At 39.7% G+C, this 24,321-nt stretch overlaps 2 protein-coding genes across 2 annotated transcripts; one reads left to right on the forward strand and one right to left on the reverse strand.

The window, feature by feature from the left end:
- Positions 1–379: 379 nt before the first annotated feature.
- On the reverse strand, positions 380–18,529 carry LOC138594234 (circadian locomoter output cycles protein kaput-like). Its single transcript, XM_069665258.1, has 24 exons — positions 18,408–18,529; positions 16,115–16,205; positions 15,414–15,563; positions 14,759–14,847; positions 13,756–13,815; positions 13,197–13,345; positions 12,517–12,608; positions 12,153–12,242; positions 11,871–11,991; positions 10,686–10,799; positions 10,379–10,497; positions 10,193–10,275; positions 9,941–10,047; positions 9,703–9,850; positions 9,426–9,501; positions 8,763–8,907; positions 8,059–8,159; positions 7,641–7,889; positions 7,153–7,311; positions 6,336–6,536; positions 5,635–5,828; positions 5,332–5,461; positions 3,963–4,094; positions 380–3,802 (listed from the first exon to the last, which is right to left on the reverse strand). The coding sequence occupies exons 4-24, from the start codon at positions 14,773–14,775 to the stop codon at positions 3,521–3,523; spliced, it is 2,769 nt and encodes a 922-aa protein (XP_069521359.1). The 5' UTR covers positions 14,776–14,847; positions 15,414–15,563; positions 16,115–16,205; positions 18,408–18,529; the 3' UTR covers positions 380–3,520.
- exoc1l (exocyst complex component 1 like) lies at positions 18,009–24,215 on the forward strand. The gene is made up of 4 exons (XM_069665259.1): positions 18,009–18,103; positions 22,776–22,898; positions 23,127–23,305; positions 23,746–24,215. The coding sequence occupies exons 2-4, from the start codon at positions 22,778–22,780 to the stop codon at positions 24,013–24,015; spliced, it is 570 nt and encodes a 189-aa protein (XP_069521360.1). The 5' UTR covers positions 18,009–18,103; positions 22,776–22,777; the 3' UTR covers positions 24,016–24,215.
- Positions 24,216–24,321: the final 106 nt, after the last annotated feature.

The following is a 24,321-nucleotide window of genomic DNA, read 5'->3' on the forward strand; positions in this document are numbered from 1 at the left end:
TAATATAATATAATATCACTACAACATGTACAAGGACAGCTCTGCAATAGGAATGCAATAGTTGAAAACATAATACTGGCAACGGAGCCGAGCAGTAAAGCATCCAAACGTAAAGTGAAAGTCTAGACGAAATTTCAGTAGATTCCCTAAGAGGATGCGATTGGTTGCCTTGGTAACATGATAATCTGTAGCTAATGAAATTACAATCCACCTAATGGTATCTCAACAATAAAATCACCAAAGTTAGTGGGAGTCATCAGTGTCTGACTCTGTACAAAATTTAACTGCAGATCCATTTGTGTACCAAAGTGTTGGACTGACGTTGCCATCCCGAGAGCAAACAAAAACAAAACAAAGTTTCAGCAGACGTATGTCACGTATAATATTTGCAACTGTTTTTATTTTCAAATTGACTAATAGGGGAGAGGGGGGTTATAATAAAAGCAAACATTTTGCTTCAAAATATTGATTATTATTACATTTGACTTTGGGGTAGATAAAGGAGCACAGTTCAAGAGCAGAAGGGATATACATACATACAGTACAGGTAAGCATAGCACCGTTTTACACTGAATACTGGTGTTCTCAGCTTTGTGTATGTGTACAGTATTATACTAGAACTAGAACTCTTTAGAACCAAATCGTGTTGTGGAAAGGTGATCTGTGTATCTCTATGGAGGGGGGAGGGGGCCCTGCTGTCTTCTCTATGGTGACCCATTTCAAATATCCTACACCTCATCTTTCAACAGCTTTCCAACTCTTTTTCAACCAGTTGTTGTCGGGAAATTATTGTTGCAAAATCAGAAACGGACAGTTTGTTATGGCGAAACATTCAGAGGTTCTTTTACAATGCAAAAGAGATTGTATCTCAGATTCTATATGTGGGTTCTTGCAGTGAGAAACATGATTTTCTTTAATACCCCTTGTTTTCCTTCATCACAAAGCCTGTCAAAGGTTTTCCAGAATCAACAGTTACAACATCCATTAGTCTCCTTAAAACACCTTTACATTCTTTGGGCTGGGTATCAGTGACTCAAACTATAAACATTTCATCATTACCCTTCAGAGTGATGCCTTAAACACAAAGTAATCTATAGAGGATCTACATTTGCTATGTGATGGGTGTAGACCTGGCTGAAACAGCACACCTCTCTGTCCACAAATAAGGAAAGAAGAGTTGATTTGCAGAGTCGAGAGGACTGTTGGTCCCTGCTCAGTCGCACAAACTGCCACTGTCTGAATTAAAACGTCGAGGTTTACCATTTGAGGCAGGTCTGATGTGTTGTTAATGTGATAAGTGTTTGGTGTGCAGTCTGCCATTGTAAAACAATAACACTGCCCATATTCTTTATAGCCAGTCAGGTGACCAATGCTCTGCATTGCCTAACATAGATTCTTTTCCAGTCACACATCTGTTTCCTTATGAAAATATATCGGGTTACAGTGACGGTTAACATGCATACAAACTGTCTTTCACGCACAAACATGTATTCAAGTTGAGCTGTCCCACACACAGGCTTGCAGAATACTGAGCCCAACTGGAAAGGAAGTTTCTTGAATATTACAATTATTTCTTTATACTGCAACGCAAGAACTGATTGGCTATCGCCAGGGGAAACCAATACTGACCCCCATGTGATACGAGAAGTAGGAGACGCTATATTCACACACAAACACACACTCCCAAACACGCACACACAGTCTTTACTATACTCTGAGACGAAACAACACATTCTAAAAGCTCCTTTGCCAACCATTATACTTCCTCCAGTCCAAGGCTTTTCTGTTTGATATGGCTTTCAACTGTAGTAGAGGGGCTGAGCCCACTTCCATCTGTGTTTAAAATGGCCTTGGGCACAGCCCTGGATTTAACTGCTGTTAGAGAACTGAGAGATGAGGGAACTGAACTGCATGAGGATTTCTGAGGCCTAGGAAAAGATAGAAGGATAAAACACTGATGCTATAAAAGACCATGAGACAGTAGAAATGCTGGTACTATTAATTCAGTCTTGAGGAATTCTCTGTATTTGTACTACATCACATCTGAACAACAAAAACATTATACTTGTACTCTCGTTGGAGGCTTCTCCCTGCATACTATTTTGATTAGTAACAACGAGGAAAGCTTTTAGAAAACTGGGTCAAATTTGATTTAATCAACACGCCCTTTACGTCATGTCTTCCTCTGGACTTTGCAGCATCACTGTTTAATCCTTCCTGGTCTGGTTCCAGACTGAGGCAGAAGCAAATAACTTTCCACATTCCTGAGAATACAAGTACCATCCAGCAACTCCAAACCCTTACTAAGTCAATTATTATAAGACACAAGGGGCAACAAGCACACACATACACACTCGCACATACACACCAACCACAGACACTCTCATGCCCACTCATGCACACAAAGATTGTATTCCCAAAAACACACACTAGCTCACAGAATCACACCACAGATTACAAACAACTAGGTCTTGACAGTGATTTACTGTACACAACCACATCAAGTGCTAAAGTTTCAGGAGGTTGAGGATATACTGTTTGTTACGTATAGGGCTCTCTGACTGTTAAAAAATAATCCCTACTATATACACACGCATGAACTTTATTAGGGGTAATATCTTGTTGGAAAATATATCTACGCCTTTGAATAGTCTGTTAGAAATTAAAATGACATAATTGACTATGTTATTGGCACTTGGAATCACTTAACCCGTTATACGTACAGTGATTATCCTGTGTGAGTATTTCAGTTAAACTGTAATGTAGTTTCTTGCCAAACATAATGATTTCTTACAAAGTTAAAAAGAGTCATTTCTGCCTCAGAGACACAGTGTGTAAAAACACAACTTCCACAAAAAACAACAACCCAAGCCCAACCATTTTTTAAACAAGCTGACAGAACTTTAAAGCCTTAATCTGGACTTTTTTTTTTTTGAGAGAGAGAAGGGGAGGGAAGGGGTTCTGAGAGAGCATGTCACTGCTCCGTCTTTGACCAGAAAACACTTGAACAAAGTAAAAATTCAATTTTCAAAAGCGACTAATAAAAGCTTACACAGTTATTCTTTCCATGCAATCATATAAAATACTACATTTCTGTTTCCTGTTAGGCTATATTGGATATTTACATGTTTTTTTATATCATACAGTAAATCTGTACAAGGTCAGTCCACTTTGACACACCTTCAAAAAAAAAAGTCTGCCGTTACCGTTGCAATAAGGTGTTCTTGTCAGGTTTTCACGGAGACTGGAGCTCCCTTACAGTCCCGCCTCTGATGAGGAAAAGCGGGATTTTAATCCTTCCTGTTGCCATGGTGACAATCCTTGGTGAGTTCCTCATGGACTCACGGGCTTTCCTCTTTTCCTATGATTCACTTCTTTCAGATGGAGGAAGGGAGGGCAGCGGTTTCGGGGAAAAGGAATTTTTTTGTCGACAGCCACTCGACCAAAACACATGTATGCAGCAATCCCTCAGAGTTTCACTTCCCCGTGTTTTCCATCCTCACATGCTTTCCTGCTGACTTCACTGTGGTTGGCTGCTGACGCTGTCAGTCCTGTGCGATGATGGAGCTTTCTGCTGTTTCTGGGGCTGTGGTTTCAGCTGCTGCTGGTGCCTCTGGTGGTGAGATTGTTGCTGCTGTTGTTGCTGTTGCTGCTGCTGCCGCTGTTGTTGCTGTTGTTGTTGTTGTTGCTGCTGCGGTTGCTGTTGGTGGGTCGCCTGGGTGAAGGTGCCCTGTTGCTGGAGTGGGAAAGCTGCCTGCAGAATCAGCTGGGTAGACTGATTACTATGGAGAAGACGAGTGCCCTGAAAAAACAGTGCAAGAATATTAAAATGTGAAGCAGATAGTCTCTTTCATTCTTGATGTCCATAAAAAAAAAAAAACACCTTTCTCCCAGTCTGACAGTAAAAAGCACTGACACATTAACATTTTAAAATAAATGGCTTTGCTGCCCTCTACTGATACCTGTAGGAATTGCTGTTGTTGCTGTTGCCCCTGCTGGCCGCTCTGTGCCACTACAGCTGTCTGGTTTTGGCCGTCGGGCTGACCTTGCTGCGGTTGGGCTGGTTGCAGAGTCAGGGTCTGGGTTTGCCCCCCCTGTTGAATAGACACACAAGTTAACAGAGAACAGCACAGGGATGTAGTGAAATAAGTGAACTCTATAAGAAAGGCTTTCTTTGGAAAAATGCAGGATATATACTGTTTTTTGAGGGATCCTTTTATTTAGTTATGTTATGAGCAACACCTCTGTTTCTCCTTATAATCTTTCTCAATGGATACTTTAAAATAAACATAACTTTAGGCAGAAATTTTAGCTGCCAAAGGCAAGAGAAAAGGAAAAGGGATTAAAACGCTGCACCCATGTTTTAGCAAATAATCTACTTGTCTTTGGACCCGTTACTCCCTTCAGCCATCTTTAAGCTGCAAAGACTTGATTAATGTTAAAAAAACATCAAACAACAGGAATGTATAAACAATATATTTATAACATTAGCATTATAACAGCATTATTTTAATCACCTTTCAGACCTTAAAAAGTAGACTAAATTTATTCGCCAAAAATCAGGTCATAAACAAAAGCAAGATTATTTAAGAATTCATATGTAAAAGGAGACAAGCCAATTATCCCCCACAATGCAGTGCTTTCTTAAATTCCATTTTGTTTCACACTTTGACACAATAACAACACTCTGTCTGCACAGACTGTATAAGAAGATGAATGACATTACAGCTCGCTAAAAGTGAAGCCAAAACATTTGGAGCGCCCCCTGCTGACTGGCTGCGGTATAGGTCATAAAGCCCGCCTCCTCCATGTTAACAGATGGGACATGAGTCAAACTATAAAATCAAAATACACGCCAATTACATTTTTCTCGAACATGGTTTCTGTCATTAAAGTTAGTTCTTATCATGCTGATACATCCAAGTGTTCATTTTTAATTAGGTATTTGATGCTGTACAAAGGATGATTGACAGCTCTGTTGACAAATACGGCTCCTGCAGCCAATCAGTTCTGGATTATCAGAGTAGAGGAAAGTTAAGTGTGTGTTTTGGTTAGCGGAAGCGGCTACAGCCGCTCCACCCGCCGGTCTCTACTGCACAGCCTTTAGCTCAAAATGACGTCACTATTGCAAGATGGCAGCGCCCGTCACGGGTCTATTTTGCCATCAATTCTATACAATGAGAGCAGATGGAGACGCGTCGTCCATCTATATATACAGTCATTGGCACAGACCAGCTGGGTGCCTCACACATAGTCGCTTGGATGGACTCTATTAGGATAGTGGTTTCATTTTTAAGTCTTTTTAAATTACTTCTACAGCTTCATCCTTACCTGTTGCCCACCAAAGGGGTTGTACGCTGTGACCACCTGTCCCATGAACATAGAGGTGGGTACCATAACTGCTCCACACGCCATTGGAGCTGTCACAAGCTTAGTCACCAGCTGCTGCCCTGCTGGGAACCTTGAGAGGGTGAATTAGAGAAAGAGGAAATGAAATGAGAAGAAAAAAATCTTTAAGTAAATATGAATCATGCTGGATGTCCTCTACTCTATTTTTGGTTTTAGAGGGAAGTTCTTCTGACTATGAAGGAGCGATACTTCTCAAAGTAGCAGGTTTGGCTGTCGTCCACCTACCGAATCTGTCGGTCCTGTGTGAAGGTGGCGACAGCGGTGCCTTGCTGTGTGTTGTTCTGCGGCAGGCTGGTGCTGATCTGCAGCACGTTGGGCTGCCCTGGCTGGGAGATCATCATGGTGTTGTATAGTGGAGCAGATACAGAGCCCTGCGTCTGGGGCTGAGCCTGCGGAGGTTGCTGGGGCTGACGCTGCGGCTGGAGAGAAGCAGTGAGACATATTACATTAATTCCTTCAGAACAGTGAACTAACATAAAAAAGCAAAAAGCCCGATATAATTAGACGGGACACTATTGTGTTATGTTTCTTTTGATATATGAAAATACAAACATGAAGTGAAATGCCTCATATCTGTCGCTGCTTAGAATGGATTGTGTGAGATGAGAAGATTGCAGTCGAGAAATTCTGATCTACCGAGGCAGAGCATGGAGGATGTCTCTCACTCTGATGTCCCTCTGTCACATGATTACACACTAACAACATGCCCTGTGGCTCTTCCTGTTATCTGAATTGCATGTAAACTTCACAGAGAAGTGCTGCGTTTGTGTCCGATAGTGTCAAAAGTTCACGCAAGATTAGTGATCTAAGAGGACCTACAATATTGAATGCATTAAAGACATGCAGATACCTTCAGTTCAACAGAGATAAAAAGAAAGATGTACTCTGGTCTTGGTTTGATCCATGTGTGTGTGTGTGTGTCTCACCTGTGTGAGGGTGTTGGTCTGCTGCTGGAGGTTCTGCTGAGGGGGCGGGGCCTGCTGTTGGATGGTGAGCTGCTGAGTTCCTGAATGGACGGGGTTAATCGTTGCTTGCTGGACCTGACTGGTCAGAGCAGTCGTTTGTTGGACCGACCCCACCTGCGGTAGCTGCACGTTCATCGCTCCACCTGGCTGTTGCAGCAACATCTGTCGGGATGGAGACAGTAAAATAAATAAATCCTCTGAATATGTATTTATTGTAATAACAAAATAGATTTACTGGGAGTGAATCTATATAAACATTCAGGTATTAAAATTGCTCTTTCCTCTGAATAGATTAAAATGATACATAATGTATGATTGTAGTTGTGATCTAGGTCAGGCAAAGCCAGGAACACAAAAGGAAAAGACAAAGCACAATACACCCACTGATCTTTAAAAAAACTGAAGAAAGGTTGTGTGTTAATTTAGATTAAAGAGGCTCTTCCTTGTTTTAAAGTAGTATGCAATTATTGTGCGAGTAAAAGAGCCTCTTTCATTAAATGTACTTGCTCTCTGGTTTATTATTTTGAATGAAGTTGCTGTTATTAAATGAAGTAAAACGGAGGAAGTCAAAGACAAAGAGAAAGAAAGGAAGGAGAGAAATAAAATGAGATATTTGAAGATCTCACATTTGACACAAACTACAGACTTAATCTAATAAATATTAAAAAAACTTTAATAAATGCACATTATATCGACCTAAATTATACCTGTATGAACAAATAGAAGGCAATTTAATATCCTGCTGCTGTGACACCATGTGCGCGAGTCTCCATCTCACCTGTATGCCCTGTCCCTGGACTCTCTGCAGCTGGTCCTGGATGTGTCTCAGCTCCTCCTGCTGCCGTTGGATGTTGGCCTGGATCAGTCTCGTCCTCTGTTCCAGCTGGTCCTTCAGATGCTGCATGGCATTCACCTGGGCTGAGAACTCCATCACCGGCTGTGGGCGGAGAGAGCGAAAAAACCAGGTCACTTTCATCAGTGGTACTGGCTACATGTGCCTGCAGTTGGCAGAAACGGATGTTCAAATATTCATTTTTGAACTCTGCTGCATCCCGACTGAGGAGTGTGTGATGTTCATTTGCCAAATTATATTTTTCATTATTGATAAGTTTCCCATGGCCAAAGTGTTTGTGAAGAAATGATAAAAGTTTACAATCACAGAACGCGAGCATATCAAGCTTATAGACAACAGACGAGACATCAGTGTTACTCCACATCAAACTATCATGTTATGAAATGAGCTTGGCATGATGCCACCATGCTCACCTGTACGTTTGTCTGTAGTTGCTGTGGTTGTTGCTGCTGTTGTTGCTGTTGTTGTTGCTGTTGTTGTTGTTGCTGTTGTTGCTGTTGTTGTTGTTGTTGTTGTTGTTGTTGTTGTTGTTGCTGCTGCTGCTGCTGTTGCTGCTGTTGTTGTTGTTGTTGTTGTTGTTGTTGTTGCTGTTGTTGCTGTTGTTGTTGTTGAGTGATCATACTCGGAGTTACACTCTGGCTTGTGGTCTGAGAGCTCATAGACTGCAAATATACAGAGAATCAAGAGGATTATGACAAAGAAAGTGCATGAATTCAAACATTAGTGTGCAAATGAAATTCCACCTCTGATCATGTTACTCGTGGCTACAAAAATCCTCATCTGTGAAAACAGGTCCAAGTTTACTTTGTGTTTCGGCCAATCAAGTCTCACCTGACTGCTGATGGATGAGCGTCGCTGCGACATATCCATGGTAGAGGCCAGTGACTGCCGAGGAGGCGTCGCTGTGTCCATGTGTAGCTTTGAGGCTGTTGCTGCAAAGACAGAATCATCAATGAGCAACTGTCACACTCACTTCATTTTGGGAGCTATTTTAGATTTAGTCTTCAGATTAAAACTTTTATTAGTTTTAGACACATTTTAGTCATTTCTACCCTTTATAGTTTTAATCTAGCTTTAGTTGACGAAAACATTTTAGTCCCGTTTTAGTCAATAAAAAGTCATCACATTTTAGTCCAAGCTTTTTCTCCGTTCCCTCTCCTCCGGTGAAAATATGTTTGTCTTATCTCTTTGCTGATTTTGTCCCATATGTGCTTAAGTGGTGGTTTTTAACAAAAAATCTCACCCTGTTTTTATAACAGTCATATGTATCACTCACTTTAAATTGTTGCCCTGGAAAATGTAAACAAAGGCAGCGTGCAGTTAATCGCTTCGCCTGACACCTACCCCCCGCCAGCAGTTTCAGGCATTAAGAATAACTATATAGAAATAATCAATCTTGTCGCTGATGGTCTGGTTTGCTTTGGTAGGTCATAGAGAGTAATCAGAATACATTTCAGTCTGTTTCATAAGCAGCGAAAAACTCCTCACAGGAGCTTTAATATCATGTATTCAACTGCATGTGTGTGTGTCCTTACAAGTGCAAGTGTTGTCAGAGACATGTGATGAGGACTTGCGGGAGCTCCGTGATGAGGTTGAGGGTGTGCGGCTGCGGTCAAACCGCTCCAGAGCCTCCTTGAGGCTGGATGTGTTCAACTGTGACTCTGACTCGGAGTCCTGACTCTGAAAACAGACGAGCAGACGGAAAAAAACAAGACATGACAAGTGATACTTTAAAAACAAGCGTCAGACTGCATCCCACTCGTAAAACCAGTTTTACCCGGCAGCATTATACAGTAATACCTCTTTAATTTGCTGCCCTACCAATACATACTTATTAACAGCAATTAGAACAAATAGATGTTGACAATCCAGATGTTTTATCTATTTGCAAATTCCACCCAAACTCCCAGTCTTTCTTATGATACATCTGCTGTTCTCCTCTTGATGTAATCACTGACCAAAGGGATTAAGATAACAACAGTCACATTGTTGAGATTTGCAAACGGTGTGACAGTTAGAAATGTTAAAGGCAGCAGCAGCTCACTGATTGAAGTTAATGGGTAACATTTTGGGGAGGAAAGACAGCATTTTACTTCCTGTTGGATGACACAGTTCTCACTACATTGATGTTTTTTGGCTTCATGTTTTGCCACTACAAAATTGTCATCATTCAAGAAAACAGACAAGTAATTTCTCACCTTATCTGCAGCAACTTCTGGGTTAGCCTCCTCAATACCCAGCTCTCTGCGCTGCTCTGCCCTCACCTCTGCATAGCTGCATGTAAGACAAAGAAAAGAAGGTTTAAGGGACATCCTATGGCTGATATGTGGTGTAGATAAGAGAGGTGAAGATGATTTAGAAATGCTTTGTTATCAGTAAATGGACATGACAAGCCCTTTATTATTGTAGATCCTTTACGGTGGTCTAAACACGGGTAATGATCAAAAGCTTCAGTGAAAAAGGGAGCGACAGTACCTGACTACTGTGTGCGTACAGACGATAAACTCAGGCCGAGAGTTCCACTGGTGATAGGTGATGTAGTAGTGCGTTTGAAGCCAGATCCACTGTTGACCTTTAGTCAGGAAGCGGTAGTAGCAAGACTTCCCTTTACCGTACTGCATCACTGAAAAGGAGAGACAATCACAGAGAGGTTTAAAACAACAAACAGAAGAAGGAAAAAATAATTCACTAAAAGTGTGTGAAAGTCCCTCACAGTGCTCGTGACACTTGGCTAGTGTCTCCAGGTCGTCCACATGGTAATAGTCGTACCCTGATGTTCCCAGAACCTCGAAAGGTAAGTAGCCTATGATTGGTGGAGCTCTGAAAGAGAGTAATCATCATCAGTGACAGCAATTTAAATAATCACACCTCAAAGGAAGTGTATTTTATTTAGATGTAATGGTCAGGGGTGAGTGTACAGGTAGCTCAAGTGGCAATGGACAGTTAAACGTGTGTGTGTGTTTACCTATGGTCTAAGAAGAGGAACTTCCATTCCAGACTGTGCCTAGAGGTGAATTCTTCATTGGGCTCCTCCACGGTACACATTTCCTGTGAATATTAAATATATATATAATATATATATAAAAAAACCTCACTAATTTATGACTCAGTGTTATTTTATTTGCATGTGTGAGTGCGTGTCTTAGCCTACCTTGATAAACTGAGGTTTGGCCAGCCGAACAGTGGCCACAAAGCACACCTGGTCATCGAACGCAGGTTGAAGTGATCGCTGTAACACCCCTGCTAGACCATTCCTCGTCATGTTGGGAACTACACAACACAGAACAGACAGTATGCCATTAAAAAGGGAAGGGAAAGAAAACACAGTGTGCTTGTGAGATTTGTGCCACTTTGTTCTTGAGCACATTTCTGTGCATACACAAGGTTGTTACATGAAAAGGTACACAAATTCAATATTGCAAATTAGAATAATAAATAAAACACCACAATTCACATACCGTTGTTGAGTGACTTGAAATTGCCAATGAACTTTACGTATTCATAGACAGGGGGTTCTTTAGGGTCAATTGCCCCTCGCAGCATATGGCAGCAAAACTCCATGTGGTTCTTAGCTGGAGGAAGAACAAATAAACAAATAAATAAATACACATTTGGTCAAAAGTAAAAAACTAGGGATGCACCGATGCATCGGCTGAACATCGGAATCGGCCAATATCCACCGTGTTGACAGACATCCTCCCATCGGCAAATAAGGTGGCATGCGCCGATTTTTTTTATTTAACTGCTTTAATTGTGCAGTAAATTTAATTGTCACTTAAAAGTATTTATGTTTTCAGAAAGATTTTTGTTAGGCGATGTAAGCACTGAAAACATTTACTATGACTGAAGAGGCTTTTCAGGTTATTTTTGAACAAAAGATCATTTTTACCTTTAAATAAAAAGATGTATTGGGAATTTGAAAGATTGAATTCATGCTTTCTCAAAGAGTGTGATGAAGGCCTGAAAGAATTTATTTTTATAATTAAAGTTGATTTTTCCCTTTATCCAGACGAGGGCATTAATGATTACAAAAATTACAGTTATTGAAAAAAAACATCGGCAAAATTGTTGTTTTAAACATCGGTATCGGCCCTGATTTTCTCTATGGGTGCATCCCTAAAAAAAAAACACACAATGTTGTAGGACCAAAACAAACATTTCTTTCAAGTTAAATTATGTCATGGATTGAATTAAATAAAGACAAAATATTGCTAATAAAAGCATCCCACCAAAAATAAGCGAATATTCATTTTCCTTTCTTTTTGCATGGCTGCATGTTGCTGTCTGTGGCTATCTGTTAATTTATCTGTGGCTCTTAGTTTAGCTTTTCAATTCCGTGAAAATGGCCTGTGGCTACGATTATTTTATGTCCATTGAATTTCAATAGACAAAACATGAACAGTGCAGAAAGTTTTACAAAAGTAACACAATCTTCTACTTTCTTACATTTAAATTTGTAATAGATATAATCCGTGTATTTAATCACCGTCAATGTTTAAAACACATTTATTTAAAAATCAGATAAAAGCAGCAAGCTGTGCGTTCTAAACTAGAGAAGTTAATGTTAAACTGAATGATACTCCCCGTTTAACCACTAAATAAAAAATGTTGTGTGGTGTAATGCATCTTGGGGTGTTACTGACTCTTCATGTAATCTGTGCTGAGGCTCTCTGGGTCAGTGGGGTGCGTGGACAGAGCCTTGTACACATCGGAGTGTTCCCCGACTGGCAGGAAGTTTAAAAGGTTCTGGTCCACCAAGTCCATCTGGGGAACACACACAGGCATGTACACATAAATCAGTATAATTGTCTGAACCGTATCTTCTGCACACACAGATCATTCCGACATGTTTAATCTAAAGCACAAACACACAGTTAAGGCTGGCTAAAGAAATACTGAAATTACCCAATATAAATGATACTCACCGGTAAGTGTTCTAATAGTGAGGTGACACTTTCGGAGACGTAGAGGATGTTCCCATCAGTCATTATTGCTATAAAGAACCCATCCAGAGCCTGATAATGAAAGACAAGATAAAGGGAACTAAATGTGTGTGTACAGCAGGAGAAGTCAAACGCTGTCATAAATGTGTCCTTCAAAAACAACTGAAGAACAAACAATGACTTTAAATAAGCAGCTTTTTCACTTATAAATCTCCTCCAATTAAATTTACTGAGGTGAATTAGAAATAATCTTGACCCTGGTCATGAGACAGTTACTAAAAGTGTAATATAACAGTGTAGGTAGAGCTAACAGAAAGGATTACAGAACAAATGTGACATTTCTGACCTCCAGCATGAGCTGGGTGAACTCTTCGTTGCTAAGAAATGGAGGCTTCCAGTCCTGCCTGATTTCACTCGACTCCGACTGGGCTGCAATCTCTGAAGTCAGACACATAATAGAAAGACAATCAAGTAAGGAAAACATGACAGAGACGACACAGAGACAAAGCATTGCAAGAACACAGGACAACGAGGTAGAAAAATGTATTGATAGTGCAAGGCTCATTGTGTAAATACGGCAGTTAAACAGAAGAGATAACACAGTGAAGTAGCAGCTGACAGTGAACTACCATGCATTGTAATGATAAGAGCAAGGATTAAAAATAGCAGTAATCCATGTGCCATAATTAAATATTTAGCAAGAGAGAATCCCAGAATTAAACTTGGATTAGTGGAAAGACAGTAGAGGATATAAAGCAGCTCTGTTGCAGAATGAAAGTATAACATTATTACTAGTTATAATACAGTAAATCAGCAATAAGCATGAAATTAATTAAAAAGAGGAAGTGCAGTTTCTGAAGCCATGTTTAAGTAAAACAAGGAGCGCTTTTCTTTTAGCAATGCAAGTAACCAAGCACAGATAACAGAGAGTTCATGGTAAAACAAAATATAGCGTGGATGAGTTCATGCTGCGAGGTGTTCAAAATGAGCACAGGAAGTGAGGTGAGGGTGGTAGAAAGGCCTGACCTTTGTGTTTACACAGGAAGTCGATGCTTTTCTGCAGGATGGTGGACTTGTCCATCTTCCTGGTGTTGCCAGGCAACATCGTGCCGAGTTCCTTGATGAGGACATTGAACTGGTCTCTCCGTTTCTTCTCAGACTTGTTACGGGACACACTAAAAACGACAGTTACATTTTATATTTAACATGTCATGCAATCATAGTTTTAAAACGTTTTTTTTAAAGATTCGCCCTTTTTTGTCATACAAAAAAAATAAAAAACACAAGATGGCTAAAAATAAGCAGCAGTAACCTTTGTGTCACGTGACCCTCGAAGTGTTCAGTTTAGACGGTGTGGCTGCCGTGTACGGCATACAATGTCATGTCAGTTACAACATAGTCTATTTACAGCAGAAGCTCAAAATGTACTCCAACCTGTTTTTAAGTGTGTTTCCAGTGTTGGTTCGTTTAACATGCGTCAATCTGGTTGAAATACAATCCCTTAAATACCCTGTCATGCATTATTATTAAAACACACACCGCCAGTAGCCTCACTCTGGCGTAGGCATCTTCATATGTAGCTTACCGTTTTGCTTTGTCCTTTTCATCTTCTTCCATCAACCCATCAAAGATGCTACAATCATCCCTGGAAGGAGGAGAGAACAATATTTACAGGCTTCTCCGAGCTCACGTTGTGTTTTCCTCTGTGTGCACGTTTGTTGGCAGCTTGAAAGCAGATATGTTTTGTTAATAATAGCTAATGACGGATGTCGGCTAATGAGTGGATTCCTACATGCCAGGAGCAGGTTTATTTTTGGGTCACACAGAAAAGAGAGTGAGACAGAGAGAGAGAGAGAGAGAGAGAGAGAGAGAGAGAGAGAGAGGAGGAATGTGTTGTGCTTGCCAAGAAGGTTACCAGTGCATTTGTGTAACAGGGCGTGATCTTGCCTATGATTCTATTAATATAGGTCAAATCAAATACTTCTATTTTATTCCTGATGGATTAATTCTGGAATTGTTATTTATAGTATCTTCAATAAATGTAAATATTTTCATGTCAAAAGAGGCATGCTATTTGACAATAATAATAAAAATATGTAGAAAATAATAACACTAATAATAACAACAATGATGATAACAATGATAACAATACTACCACTAATAATCATCATCACCATAATAATAATAATGATTATTATTATTTTGGTATTATTCTCATTGTTATTGTTGTTGTTATTATTAATATTATTATTAATAATAATAATTACAATAATAATAACAATAACAATAATAATAATCATATTAACTATTATTTTGTATGTCTATTGTTAGTATTGTTATTATAAGTGCTGTTAACATTATCATCTTTATTATTAACATTATTAACATTTTTATTATCTTTATTACTATTGTAATTATATATTATCAGAGCGTTTGTTTTATTAACTGCATTATTAAGTGTTTCTGCAAACCACTGTATCAGAAGATGTTTTGTTTTAAGGCATAAATGGTGCATATACACATCACTGATGGTAAATTACTATTGTGTGTATATGTGTGTGTGTGATTAGGTGTGTGCTGCAGCATACCCTATGCTTGATGTCATGATGGCTGCTGATCAGGGCTGTGGCGGCAGTGATTTGCTCTTTAGGCGTGAGGTAGGCATTTGGAAGACCACCTGGAGAGACAGAAAAACAAAGACTGCACTTAGTGGACTAAAAGAATAAATTAATGTTTTTGGCAGACAGCGTACTGCAGTAAGAAGTTAACCTGTTTTTTGTATTGCAAATCAATTTCGGATTAAGAATACGATCTGAAACACATCTTAATCATTTTAGAACAAAGTATTTTTTATTTTACCACAATTGTAACCTCGTGCATGTCCAAGCAAAATATCACTTTAAAAAGTTAAACTTAAATATAAACAGGACAGTGTCAAATTCTCTAAACAAAATGTAAATGTATATGTGTTTGTTCACATTTCAGCCAACTGGATTAATATGATGGGCCGTTAATAATTCAGTATTTAACTTTTTTGTAAACTTGACTGAACACTGAATCATAGCGGAGATATCAGAAAAATGACAACATATGGCGTTGCAACATGTGTTAGAGAACAAAGTGCATCTAAATATAGAATAATTAGATTTACTCAGCCAAAAAGAACGGCGGAGTGAATAAAACATCACAACACATCTCTGTGTGCATAGAATATGTGTGTAGGTGTGTGTAGTGATTTCCTACCCCAATGCAGCCAATTACTTGGTCAGTCTTTTCAGGGGTTGTAGAGAGGGTTCTGGGTCAAAGCTGACTCTATGGTCACAACTGTTGTGGTGGTCATTGGGGTCACGAGAGGGAACCAGACCACGGCAAAGACATGGTGGTTAACCAAGCCTAAGAAAGAAATCAGAGCAGAAAACAGGGGTCATGTGAGGTCATCAGGTCAATTTAGTGGCAGCTTTAAGCAGTTTACCATCTCTACTACCACAGGGATGTGCGCACAAATAGCTCCAATGAATTGCAACAGCTAACAAATACAGATTTTCATAAACTACGAAGTCCTGTTCAGAAATAATCTGATAGTTTGAATTTTAACATGACATGGAGCAGAACAACAGGTAACAAGCCAGTGTTGTAAATGGACTTTACTGATTTATCACCCTATGATGATTTTACAGCGTATGACTTAGCATATTTCAAATGAAAGCCTGTGGCAAGAAAATGTCAATACACTGCCTCTGAACTAAAGATGAATACAGAATGATAAAAGTTCCTAGAATTTCATTTTTGCACTAAAAGTCTTTAAATTGACAATAATCAGTGCAGTGAGAAAAACCTTGAATAAATCCGTTATTATGCTTACATTATTCTTTCAGAAACGCTTTTGGAGCACAGTGACCCAGTTATGCAAAAAAGGGATAATAATAATATTTTTTAAAACTTACTTTCTGGAATGTCTCGTTGCAAGCAAACTAGCCGTTTTAGATCCTCTCCTCCCAGGCACGGACGAATCCTCACGTGTGAGCCACACCTCACCTGCAACACAAATAACTCCAACTCATTCACAAACATACCATAGGGCTTGTGCTCACTATTCGCCATGCATGCAAATTGTAATAGCCAACAAGGAATGTAAATGTGTTGGTTGCTAGAAGCTAAAAAACTGGAAGTAAGGCTGCATACAACTTACAAAGCTTTTAATACTTGTTTTGTCAATAAATTATTAGAAAATGTAGATCTCTCTCAGAGCTCAAGGTGCAATATTTAATTGTTTCTCCCAACCACATGACCAAAACTAAGATATTCATTCTATCTTTTGCTCTGTTAAATATCATAGAATAGTGAAAAACAGTCAAGAAATTCCTAAAGCTCGAGATCATGTCTAGATCAGTCTGACCAGCAGTCCAAAAGCAAACGTCTGATTTACAGTGATAGGAAACACAAGTTAAGCAGCAAAATATCCTCACAGTTTACAAACTCAGAACTGAAACCAATATTTATTTATTTATTTATTTATTAGTTTATTTAACAGGGACAGTGCACATTCAGGAACATTGCTGTAAATGTGCCAGACTTAGCCAAGAGGCTATATTTCATCTGTAGTCCCTGGACAGATGTTTTGAATCACCCTAACAAACTTAAAAACATGATATAAAATTTAAATTACAAAGTTATTATAATCAATTTAAAACATGGAACACAGAGGCTCGCAATACATGATATGCAACCAAACAATAGACAATGATGTTAATAAATATATGGACTTACTGATTCTACATTGTGCTGAATTATTAGAAATGTTAGTAAAAAATGTGAACCAGAGGCACAGGCATAAAAAACATGCATAATGTAAATGTATCAACAATGACTATAATGCCCATAGCACTTTCAAGCAGCCCATAGTTCCTACTTTGTCTGACCAACAGTCTTAGACAAAAAAATAATTTTACAATCACAAATGATGGGAAAAAAGCAGCAAATCTCCACAACTGATAAGCGATTGGCATTTTGATTAGAAAAAATTATGTAAACAGAAAATGAATCATTTTTGTGTGTAGGCAAACAGTCTTATTGACAAATGTGTCATGCAGATCAAACATCAAACAACTTCACATTGTGTCCCTACAAATCCCTCAGATGATTTTTGCTTTAAGATATGGCAGAAGTCAGTAAGATCAGTGGGTCCAGTAAAACCTATGAATAGCATAATCACCCAGCTTTTAATGGGAGATAATAGTAAGATATGGGTATTCGGTTTATCAACCCTAAGGACCCCATTGTGGTTTCTACTATGGTAAACACCGGCCTGACCTACAGTCGTGTGGTTCTGATGGCCAGTAAGTGAAGCCTCGTTTGACTGGGCTTCTTCATTCTGCTCACTGTACAACCCTACCAATGAATAAACACTCATATTAGCACTGAGGTTCAGTGGAGACCATGTAATGCAGTCGACCAAGACAGCCCTTAACTATCAGATAAGCACAGTAACATTTTTAATGTGCTTTTTAGTGCCACAGGTGTTCGTTATACAACCATAAGAGAGCAACCCATTTAACGTTAGCGCGCTAGCAGGCTAACTAAGCTTGCCACCGAACACTGCCCGTTTAACTCAACAGATTTCTTCCTCCCGCAACACCCACAAACACGGAGTGACACACTTATGGCAGGTTAAAGCATTTCACGTTTGTAGATTATAATAGGAGGAATATTAGTCTGTATATCACGGCAGGCTGACGCCGAGCCTCAAGCTGTCACGCAACAACTGACATTGAAGACAAAATAACGTCTAAAATATTACCGTTGGTCCTCAAACACCGCGAGACAACTGAGCCTAAACATCCGCGCGGGTAAAGATCCTCGCCGACAAAAGCATAAATGTCGGTGGTGGAGAAATGTCCAAAAACAGCGATGGTGGAAACATTTTCGCGGCAGATGTATGTACACACACACACACACACACATACACACACGGTACCCAGGCACACACACACACGCACACACACACAGGGGCAGGGAAACGCGCACGCGCTCGCCCACGCGTACACACACACACTGGCTGCTCTGAATGTGGGTCACTGGGCCTTGCTCTCCCTCAAGCGTGCGGAAACAGTCCCGAAGCCTCCTCTGCAGTCCGACTGCTTCCGCACGCTAAAAAAAACGTTTACCGACCTCAACGGCCGTGCTATTTCACAATCTGCGACCACCGCTACCTGAAGATGTGTATTAAAAAAAGCTTACCTTCCCGAATAACCGACAGCAGCCTCCGTGTTTTGCTTACTTGAGTGTTGCATCGACATCGAGGCGGTGGGGGCCGGGAGGACTCCGGGTTGGGGAGAAAAACAGGAGGCCTACTTCATATTACGACGTACAGTCATGCGCATTGGAGACAGTAGGGCGCACTATTTTGCAAGTACAGTCGCAACAGACACGGAGGGGATCGCTGAGTTATCTTCAAAGAGGAAATGACTCCGCTGGTTTGGTGGCTTTTTCCAACATGACTAATTACCAGTCAAAGCCACCTTGTTTTACAAATAATAGTGAAAAAAAGAAAAAACTGCGATTCTGCGTCGTGACTTGCAAATTAATGCATTTAAAGCGGAGACGACGGACATGGATATTCGACTTTGTTATTTCAGTGTATAACATTTTAAGAGCTTAAATGTTAACCGAAGCCTTATCTAAATATTTTTACTAGTCTATTTATAGGCATTATTTACATTGCCGTATAATTTCCTGGGTAACTGTTTAGGTTACGGTGAATGCACTGCCAATGTCACATTGGACGGTGGCCAGGACGGTGCAGGGCAGGGTAGGGATGGCCCTGCCTGATGGCAAAGGGTTTCCCCCTTTATCGACATCCAATCAGAAGCTCTACAGAGCGTGACGTGGTACCTATAGTGTGACGAGGTTCCCCTAAATACATACAGTAAAATACAGCATATAAAGATAAGAAACCCTTTTTTAAAGAGGCGTGATGTGCGATTAGAATTACATTTCACATTTACTTCACACGACCAATTAAATGTATTGACACAGGGCTTCGTTTATTCACATTACATGGAATTATATACAAAAGTAGGTGCAGCCTGCTGTTTCTTAAAAAACAAAGTTTACAACCCTTTTCCGTGGGTCATAAACAATGTCAGCATTAGAGAGGACAGATATGATAGCTAGTTACACGGTATTTATTGTTCATTGTCATGACAATATTACTTTGTAAAGACTTCAAATCATATAAAGAAAAAATAAACAAGCTACTGCCTTGATGTAGTAGAATTAAAGCCACACACGTTATTATTATTGAAATGAAAGATTAAAAGATAGTGATCATAGACTTGCTGTTCATGAATTCTGATTTTAAAACTAAAAAGAAAACGATTGCTTCATTCTTACCAAAATAATGTATTTTAAAGACGAGCAGAGTGTCATGTCCCCTATAGTTCCTCTGTACTATTAGATGGGTTTTTGTTTTGTCATCCATCTACAGCAGTGCAGAAAATCAGCTCTAAAAAGGACGGCAATTGTTGGAAAAATATAGACAATTGCGCCCCCTGTGTTTATGTATGTTTTAATGGATGTCAACATACCGTACACTGTATGCAACATGTACCCTCAACTTTCCTCCATTGTCCCCTGCCACCTTTCTAACTGCCTGTTTGTCTGTATGACACCAACTGAATCATTTTGAGTCATATCCTGGAAACCAGCAGCATTGTGTTGTTGTATTAACCATGACTCATCGCTAAACTACATGCCCTGTACACAGATATATAGTGGGGCATAGGTCACTTCCCTGATAAACTCCTTGAGCTGACTGTCTTCACCTTTGTCCTCTATTGTCAAAACCAGTCGTACTTGACCGACACTTAGGGGTGAGAATCACAGGGGAAGTCATGAACAAAATATATTAATGGTGTCACAATGAGAGAAAGCAATTTGTTACTTTATAGTTACAATGCACCCAATATCAGTGTGTAGAGTTCAAAGGTCTGCAGCAGTAAAACAATGCAAATTTAAATCTTTTTTAAACCTGTCCAGATACTTTGACGTAAACATCAAACTCCAATATTACTGTAAAAGTTGCAAACTGTAAAATCAAGAATCTATATGCTTAATGTTAACAGTCTTGTGGTTTTCACACAGGCACACTTGTAACTCCAGCCTTAGGCTTGTGCATTATACAGTTTCATTAGCTCTATTCTAGTTTGCTTAATGTATAACAGCGCCAACCTCATTAATTCTTTTCTCCTTCGTGGACTCATTATACCTCTGCACCGTTTCAGGATTTCTCTCATTCCCTTCCCTGTGTGAACTCAATTTGCCCCCCTCGCTTCTCCTCTTTTCCTCTGTCATCATTTTCACTCTTCCGCCTTTCCTCGGATTAATCGTTATCTGCTTTTTAAGGATTTTCTCACTCTTCTCCTATCTATTATTTTCTCTCCTTTTTCATCTTTCCTTCACTCAGCAGCCCGTCCTGCATAATCAGTGTTAGTCATTCTTTAATTCATCTCCACAACCGGTTCGTTTTTCACATCCACCTTCCCTCTTCTTCAGATTTTCTCTGTTTTCTTCCTGTATTGTCTTCTTTCTTTTGCTTCTTCCATTGTCATATCTTCCCACTCGTATTCCACTGCATCCTCTATGCCATCCCGCCTTCGCTGTTTCTTGATAACTTTTCAATTATCTCCCACATTTTTGATATCTTTTTCTTCTTTACTTTCTTTTCCAGCAGCTCCCCCTTTTTCTTTTGGTTCTTTTTTTTTATTCCATTGTCACTCTCATCTTCTCTCCATCCTTACTGCCAGCTCCTCTGACTTTACTCCTTAACTCTAAACACCTCCTCTTAATCCTCATTAATCATGTGCCCTCTCTTTCCAAACCCCTCCCATGTCATCTTAAATCAGTATTATAAGTGCGATACGTTTATATCCTGTTGATAGATAAACAAGTGCATGTTGAAAAGTCAGGGATTATGGGAATGCTTATAATCATCACAAGCATATTTTCTCACAAATACAGATATAAAAACATTGATGTAGCAATATGTGTGTAGCATATTATTGCAACCTTTATTTTTGTGTGCTTTACAACAGAATACAAAAATACTGTTTAAAACTGTGACTGACAGTTGTTTTGCTATTCTACCTGTTTGCGTTTTAAAAGTTTTAAATGTGCATTCTTTATTATTTAAGTTAATAAGTTAAAGTCCTCATAGAGCCTTATCGTAGAGATATTTCTGTTACTTTCTTACAATTACTTTCTCCTGTGCTACTTTTGTCTAATTACGATAAAAATAAGACTCCTTTAAATGCACATGCCAGACATAGTGGGGTTAAAGTCGATGATAAGTAAGTACAACAAACCTCATGTGTTATTCATGAGATTCAACACTTGTATATTTCCTTACCTCACTACTTCCTGCCCATCCGCTCAGCTTTCCATCTCAGAGGCAAAGAGCCTTTCAAGAGAACACCCACAGAAGCCATCAACAACAACAACTATAAAGCACTTAGCAGTGGAACGACCCATCTTTGTTTTCACAAATGTGACAAATCCAATCCAATGGAGCCACACTCTTTCCTGCCAACAGATCAAATTAAAGCTTCGGCCTGGTTCATTCCAGGACACTTTGATTATAGAAAAGTCCTCCCACGCTGTTTTGACACCATTCTCATGAACTTGAACTTACAAAACAAACTCATAAGTGTGTTGGGTTTTTTTTGCTTATTAGCACACCCAGCAGAACGTCTTGTAGAGTCATGATGACTAAAGAGCTGAAGCATCGTTTATATGCTTGTAAAATTCCTCCATTTAAGTGCTTCACCCTGCTTGTACCTGTTCCCAGAGATTGAATTATTACAGGGTAATGGAAACCGTGCAGAGTGCTGTGGGACATCCTTTTCCCACACAACAACCGTTTAATCACAGACAACGTTTGGGCGCTGGGCCACATTAGATATATCACCGTCTATATGTGAGTGAGTGGAGTCAAAAAGACCTCGGAAAGCAGGAAAGAGGCTTTCTATGTGTGTTATACAGGAACGTTTAAGCACATACAGTACAACATAAGTACAGTGCTGTGGGTCAGGCACACTCTGAGGTAAATACAAATCCAAGAGTGAAATCCATATTAGCAGGAAACCTGGGCGTCAGGTCTGTAATGGATCTTAATTGAAGCAATAAAAGGGTGAAGTGATGAAGAGATTGGCCTTTTTAATTGCTGCCTTTCTGCTAAATCCCTGCTGGGCAGGTTGGTATGAGGGCAGTTCTTTAATGAAAGATTGACATTGATCATCAAACCTGATTGTTGCAGAGTGGAGTGTGCGTGTGTGTGTGCGTGTGTGCGTGTGTGTGTGTGTAAGTAAGGGCTCATTTCACGCACAACCACATTCTTTAAGGCGGTCAGACCAGAGGAAACATCACCAGCTCGCTCCTCACCACTGCCAGGTTTCACTCTCCAGTCTCACAAGCCTCTTCGATTTTTTTCTCTATTGGACTTTTCACCTCCCATCATTCTCTCTTGAGGTCTTTCTGCCTTACTTTTTCTGTGTTTTTCAAGGTTTTCTATCCATCCAGTCTTGAATTTTCCTCTTCCTCTTCTTCCAGTGATGTCGTCTCTTCTGAGGGAGGAGATGCAGAGAGTTTTATTTCGACCTGCAAAACAAAGACTGGTGGAATTTATTGAGATTGAAGAGCCTTCGCACGGAAGACATTTTCTCTGCGTCTCAGGTAAACGCCTATCTCGTTGATCAGGTTATTCCTAGAAAAGTCTATTTGTTTGTGTGGAATTTTCCGTAGGTGTGCAGTAATTGTTGTGGTTGTAGAGAATTGTTAAGGAAAAACAGGCCTTGTTCAGGCTTGAATTGAGTCACATTACTTTTACCGCAGAATAAAATTTCTGGTGCTGCAGTGCACCTTTTTTAACTTTTTTTGTTTTGTTTTTCATTTTTCCTGCAGTTGCAAAAAGCAAAGTGGTGCAGTTAAGTATAGTACGCTGTCAGATATCTCAGACGCCCCTGAAGTCTGGCTCCAAGAAGTCCCACACACAACGCTCCAGCATACAGGAGTGTTACCGGAGGACAGAGATCTGGTCCCTGCAAGACCTGAGCCTAGTCGACGGACGAGATGCTGATGTGGTAACTAATCACAGTTATTTACTGCTGTCATTGCTTATTGTTCCATTATTTCCTATGGTTTTTAATAGAAAGGATAGTCGTAATTACGAAAATATGTTTCCTAATGACCAAAACATTGCTGTCAATTAAACTTATATTATTTATTAGTATGAGAGTTTTTAAAAATGTAAGTGCTCTTAAACTATGATTTCCCATTTTCCCATTTTCCTGTCACTTTTATGGTGTTTGTGCGCGCACTTAAAGGATAATCAATTGTCTCTCAATAGTATCCTTAAAAAACAGCTAGACAAAATGCAAAAAATAGAGTAATAACACAAGCATATTGTACCTATTTGTATGCACGACGGTTTTTCAGATGTAAAAGTAATGTTAATCATTTAAGTGGCCACTGTGTGGAATATGTGTGCCAGTAATAATATTTAACTGTCCTCTGTTTCCAGGATGACCCCTGTTTTCTGCTGCACTTTGACAAGGTGCGTGCAGTGACGGCCGTCAGCTGCTCGGCCAAATACGCCTTCGTGCGAGCCCTGGTGGTTCTCAGCGACCAGCACTGTCAGAGGTCACTGAACCTGCGGAACTTTGACTGGGCCTACATCAAGCCCACCTCCTTCTACTCCAACAGAGGAGACTGTGTTGTTCTAACACAGATATGCTTTTATGCATTCAACTTGGTATGTCTGTCCATGTGTCCCGTGCCCCTGGATGCATAATGGAATGACACAATGATAATGTGTAATTGTGTGTGCGTATTAATTGAGGTGTGTGTGTGTATGTTAGAAATCTGTACCAGGTTTAATGTATATAACTACTTTAAGTCCATGGTGTGGAGTGAATGTCGGCCTGTAGTTTCTGCTGCACTAATAAGGCTTCAAGTGTGATTCATTATTTATTATAATGTCTTTGGCCATTATTATCCTGCCTGAAGTGTTCTTTTCTGTGAGCTATTGTAATCATGTGAATTTCAAATGGGGAACGAATAAAACAACTATACATTTCTTGCATTTTTCCTGCCTTTA

The sequence above is a fragment of the Semicossyphus pulcher genome, unplaced genomic scaffold (assembly GCF_022749685.1).
Source record: "Semicossyphus pulcher isolate SPU_LCO1_2020_fin unplaced genomic scaffold, fSemPul1.0.p SCAF_17, whole genome shotgun sequence".
In the NCBI taxonomy this organism is placed as follows: Eukaryota; Metazoa; Chordata; class Actinopteri; order Labriformes; family Labridae; genus Semicossyphus; species Semicossyphus pulcher.